The 6,100-nt window shown below is 40.1% G+C and overlaps 1 protein-coding gene across 2 annotated transcripts; it reads right to left on the reverse strand.

Moving 5' to 3' along the window:
* Positions 1-558: 558 nt before the first annotated feature.
* On the reverse strand, positions 559-4,896 carry LOC136437412 (folate receptor gamma-like). 2 transcript variants are annotated; one of them, XM_066432014.1, is made up of 5 exons: positions 4,757-4,896; positions 3,753-3,920; positions 3,158-3,346; positions 2,591-2,726; positions 559-2,026 (listed from the first exon to the last, which is right to left on the reverse strand). In XM_066432014.1, exons 2-5 carry the CDS (start codon positions 3,909-3,911, stop codon positions 1,752-1,754), a joined length of 759 nt encoding a protein of 252 aa, XP_066288111.1. In that variant the 5' UTR covers positions 3,912-3,920; positions 4,757-4,896; the 3' UTR covers positions 559-1,751. The 2 variants fall into 2 exon arrangements, with proteins under 2 accessions (XP_066288111.1, XP_066288110.1); XM_066432013.1 differs by lacking the exon at positions 4,757-4,896 and adding an exon at positions 4,582-4,692.
* Positions 4,897-6,100: the final 1,204 nt, after the last annotated feature.

Genomic DNA, 6,100 nt, shown 5'->3' on the forward strand with positions numbered 1-6,100 from the left:
ACGGAAACTGAGTACACATTCAGGGGACAACTTGTTGAACATGTTTATGGTGTTAGATTTAGCACCCGTGTCACGATGGCCAATAATTTGGCTGATATAGTGGGCATTCGCTAAAAAGCCTTTTTTGCTGGGCATTCGCTTAAAAGCCAGGTAAGAATCTTCAAGTTCGCTTTATTTAACTTCGGATCAATGGATGGACTTGAAACTCAGGATTAATTAATGGGAGCACAACCTGAACATATTCCGAGCAAAAAAAATTACATTCGTGAAGCGCGGACTTCGCCAGAGTGGGCGTTTGTGGGCATTCGCTAAAAAGCCGATGCGTGGCAACTGTGACTTCACAAACAAACACCTTATATATTTCTGAACAATCCATCAGCTATCAATCATTGTAATTGCTTTTGAAATGACTTACATGCCACAGTAATCTGCTCTAAATTGAGTAGGGCAAACTGGCAACACCAGGGGAATACAGAATACGCCATGTCTGACCTTCAGTAACATTCAGTTCACGTTACATTGTACATCCAGTCACTGCAGATCATTCTGCTGTATACCGTCAAACCTAGATGCATTATCATTCAACATTAATCATAGAAACAATTAAAAAAACAACATTTTCTTTGAGATTTCAAATTCATACACACTGTTATGTCTTCATGATATGATAGCTTGAAAGAATTTCTGTATTAGAGTTCATAATGTGTGTTATGATCTTGCATATTTACACGCTACTAGAATTATGTTTTTGTCTATCATTTCTACATTCTATCACAAAATACATCATCTATAGACTATAGTACAATATGGCACTGCCACTATATGGCATTAGTTATGGCACCTACACTATAAAGCATCCTTAGTAATCTAACTTAACATTGTTTGTATCACCATTAATGAAAGTGTGATATTGTGTTCACACCATGGTTCTCTCCCAGTCTATCATTTCAACCTTGTACATACTTGTACTGTACTAATTTTCACAGTGTTTTAAATTGTGTTTGAAACCATTCTGTACAACAGTAGAAATGAAGTGTCACCAACAAAACGCAAAAATTAAACACTGCGAAATTTTCAGGCTTTTCAGTATGACAGGACAAAAATTATGGCCATTCCATCAACTTTACCACATTGGTGTATCTAGTGTGAAAAAGACTAGAATTACATGTCTTTTCATACCCCGAGGTGAGCATGAGTTTGCTGAGGTAATGGAATAAAATCTAAAGCCTGATGAAACCCTGGTCAACACTTCTCTATCACAACAACACTATCTCTTACCTGAATTATGTATAGCCAGGTAAATGTACTTTGTATTGTTCTAAAACTCCTGTTTTCTCTTTTATATAATCATCATCATTTCAGGCATGATGCCCGAACTAAGTCTACCCTCTCTCTCCAGACTATACTAAAAGGACCTTGTTTTTCGGTGGCTGAACCAAAACACAAAATGAATATGCACCACTTTTAACACATGCAAATATACAAAACTGAAAAGTTTATGTAAATCAGATAAATTCTGCATCAGAGCTACCAGGACTGACTTTCTGATCACCAAAAGTTCTTCCAGACAGCCTGATAGAACTAAAAAGAACCTTATCAGCACCAATAAACAATAAAAGTCTATTACGCAATATTTTCACACCCTTATTGCTTGCATAGCAGAAAGCACCAAACATTTTAAGGTGTACCTATCACCCCTAAGCAAATTAAACTTCTTAACATGAAAGAATACAATACATAGCACACTTCTTTTACCAGAGCTTTACAAGAAAGATTCCAACACCAAGGAGTACATAGCTCACTGTTGCAGACAACTCGCCGGCGCTAGCTTGCACGATTTCCGTCGCTCTCTTCCGAGCGACCGCGTTGTTCGGGTTCAGCCCGTCGAACCACTGCGTCATGCACGGCTCCGTGTCGGGGACCACCGTGAAGGATCCGTCCCAGATCTTCTGGCAGAAGTTTGTAGCATCGCCAAAATATTTCTTAAAAGTCTTGCACTGGTTCCCGCGTGGACACTGGTTTACTCCTGAAATAATCAAGGCAATTGTGTTGAAGTAACTACCCTTTCTTTCAATCAAACTTCATAACTTTTGATAAGTAGATTTGTAATGATGGCTGCTCTTCACAAACCAACCAGAAATAAAACTAGAAACTTTAAGGTAACATTTGCAAGCAAACATAATGTTACCTTCACACAAGTTAGCTTACAAACTACTGTTTATTCTTACTCAGACACATTCATATATACGGTGACCTCCAGCACTTGCTACATTAGGTAATCGAACACCACAGGGTGTCTGCTACACTATAACTTTATCAGTAACCATGGTGACAGTCGTCTGGCCCAGGCCATTGACCCTATTTGTTTGGAACAGAAGAAAAAAGCAAAAACATTATGTTTCCCTTCCATGAATGTAAAAATAATCATGATTCATGATTGGTTACCCTACCTGCAGTGGAATGTGTGAAGCTTCTGATTGGTTGGGTCCTGACCAATCAAGTGACAAAATTCCTAGAAAGTCTGTTGGTTACTGGTAGGGTGTGAAATGCAAAAAGGATGGCAAAAGTGACGGATTTTGTGATTCCCTACCAGATGTCCAGTTCCATCCCTTTCCCCAGTTTCCAGAGCACGTCAGGTCATCCTTACAGGCCTGCCACCACTGGTTACAGTCAGAGGAACATAGCGGAACATTCACAAACCGCTCATTACGGATCTTCATCTGAATCTGCAATCGTGGTACAAGGGTCACTGGTCAGTACACAAGGGCTACTCCATCTAAGAGAAGTGCTTTGAAATCTATATGGGCTTGATTGTCTAAATTATGATCTGTTCATATTGTCTTTGCTTTTTCTGGAAATCAAGATGGCAAATACAGCGTAATGGAACACTCTTGAAGAGGGGCAGTGTACATTCATGTACATTTACAGTACAGATAGTTACTTAATTGTCATCTTTGCAGTTGGATTTCCCTTTTTCAGTCTCATAATGTGAGTATTCTGTTGCTCGGGTCTAGTAGTCAGTGTTAACTGACATTCACATATTTTGGATCTACATGTATATCTAAATAATTTTACTGGTGATGTAGAGGCACAGTGGACTGGTACCCTATCCCAAGGTTCTATATAATATACAATGTACCGGGTACTCAAAACCAACCTTGACAAGCCATGGCCCGAGGTTAGGCGAACACTCGTAGAAGCACAAGTCCTGCATGAAGTGTCGCTCACACGCGGGGGACAGCTGGCCGCAGTGGTGCCACTGGAAGTTGTACGGGAACAGCTGGTCCTGGTGCATCTTCTCCGTCACATTGCCTCGGCAACAGGCGCGGTCCTTCCACGGGGAGCACTATCAAGGACAATGCTTTGATCAGGGCTATGCTACTTCAAAAGTGTAGAGGTGGAAAGTCAGGAAGAGTTTGAATGCATATATACACAGGGAGATGACACTAAACTTGGAAGGGGAGGAGGAAGGGGGCTAGACAGCTAGAATGTTGCCCTCTTTATACCATTGTGACATTTTGCAGACCTTTTAGCATGTTTGTATTTTTTCTGCTTGTTTCAAGTGCCTGGCCTTCTGTTGGCATGAAACCATCACAATATCAAATTGTAACAATATTTGAAAGACTCTTAAACGACTCTTTCCTTAAACACTACATTGTCAGTTTGTGTGCTTTAAGACATAAAAGAGGCCAGTAACTGTTAACGTCTTCTTGGACCATTTGAATTAGGTAAAAGGGTGTCCATAGTCTCACCTGCTGATACAGGCTACCCTCCGGCCCCGGCACCTGCTTGTGGTGCATTCCATCCAGACAGCTGTTTAACAGCTGCTCCTCTGTCTTTCCATCAGTTGCTGACTGCTGGCCCATAATGCACCAGGGCAGCAGTAGGATGAGAACAGGAAGTACCCACATGTCTGTCAGCTGTGAGGAGATTTGATTTGAGTAATTTATTTGGCTGTAGAAAGAAGTACAGCCAGGGCTACCCAACCAGCCGAAGGCTATTACAAAGGGTTAGCCTGGTAACTGAACAACATACAAAGTTCAGTACAAACTTTCGAGAGCACATTGAGACGTTTACGACTAAAAACATTTTGCTGACTTTATCCAAACATCTTTTGGCAATTAGTATTACCAAACTTTTCTGCATTATCATATGTTACCAGTATGTTGATCTTCATAACTTTCAAGTCGACAACAGAAATAATTACTTAACAAATAAAATCAAATTGGATATTCAAGTGTTAACAATTTTCAAGACCAATAACCATGAAATTATTAAAGTTACTATGTTAAATCAATTATGCAAGGCAGTCTATGTAGCATTTCATATTACAAATGTATGACATATACAAGACTATGTGCCGCAAGTGCCCCCCTCCCCCTGCCCCACATGAGTGCGAACATGTTATGATATCAGACAGGGACAGATGTAACAGCTGCAGCTGAAAATGACGCACGAGTTTTATATTTCAGGACACACAGGGTGGCACTGCAACATAGTCTCAAGAGTGACCTTGCAGTGTAGTTGGCCTTTTATCAATAATACCACACGCAGGATCATAGTCACTGGCTACATACGTACCGTTAGGAGTAGAAACCGACGCATCAAACACGAAAAACGTCGGTCATACGGCTTTATACCAATGATATTCATGCAAATTACGCAAGATGAGCACATGGAAAACTCCATTGCAAACCGCCGGCTGCACGTGACAACTTAAACACAATGTTTTCAATAGTTTAAACGTTCCACATACCTCTAGAATGATCTACGAAGGTCGAGAGACGAACACAGCTGTGTTGAACTGAATCTAGAAGCTGGTAAACAGCCTGCACAACTGCCCTACAAGATCGGCAAGATTTTCGCGCGAATCGCAGAGGTGAAAGGTCAGGGGAAGATCGGGGGCAGGATGGGGGCGCGGTCACGCGATATGACGTCATTGGCGGGAGTTTTAAAACTTTTCTCGTACGTGACGTTACACTGCTTCTGAACTTCTGACAGCTTAACTTTTATTTTCAACAAAATTTACTAAAAAACCTCTCTCTTTGGCTCTTGTCGTCTTCAGAGACGGTCGACAGCTTTCGGTCCATTTCTCAGCTTAAAAAAACCTACTGTTTATGATATGGTTCATATGAATATTGGTAGAGAGGATAACTAGATACAGATGTTGATAGGGTTGTCATAAAACAATTTCCTAGGTTGGGAATTGAAGACAACAGTACAAGCACATGAAATTTAAATTAGTTCTAGTTCTCCATAGTAATGTTGACTGAAGTTGAACTGGCTATGTCGACCATATTTATTCAAATACTATCAAACGTATCTAGAACCACTATATACACTACAATAAAAGTGACACCAAAGTAAAACAAGAGTTCCGCGACCTCATATCTCCATGAACAATTCTATTTATGCAAATAACTTTCACATTTACATAATATATGCTTAATCATAAACACCTTTATCTTACTTACACATGTTGCAATATTGACAGTCCTATAATTTTACAATTAGATGAATTTGGGTGTTTTTGCATTAATTATGCAAATTAGGAATTCATTTGCATAATTGGTATCTGTTGATGCTCCACTTTCCATAAACTACATATGTTACATGTATTTGACTTTTAAAATGGAAAACACTGAAAATATAGATTTTCCTCATTAGCTATGCAAATTCAGTCACAATTAGCATAATTTGCACTTCAATGTGTACATCTCTGTCTAAGCTACCGGCATACTAAATATCATGGAAATCCGTCGTTCCTTTGTTCAGTTATTCTCCTTAGAAAATTTTCACAATAACGCCCCTGCAGTTCCAGAGCAAGCTGCTAGGGGGCCCAAACCCACACCACTTCTTCATTACACCACAAGCTATCTGCCACCAAAAAATCAAGACCATAGCACGTCCAGGTCAAGAGATACAAAAATGGAATTTCTGCTGCAGTACCAAGGTCACATACCAGGGGGCCCAAAATCGACCTTGAATTTCGGCTTCACAACACCTGCCCACATACCAAATATTATCGTAATCCATCAAGAGGTTCTTGAGTTATGCTGACTACAGAAGTCCGGAAACACAAACACACCGACACACCCAA

Source organism: Branchiostoma lanceolatum, chromosome 6 (genome assembly GCF_035083965.1).
Source record: "Branchiostoma lanceolatum isolate klBraLanc5 chromosome 6, klBraLanc5.hap2, whole genome shotgun sequence".
NCBI classification, from domain to species: domain Eukaryota; kingdom Metazoa; phylum Chordata; class Leptocardii; order Amphioxiformes; family Branchiostomatidae; genus Branchiostoma; species Branchiostoma lanceolatum.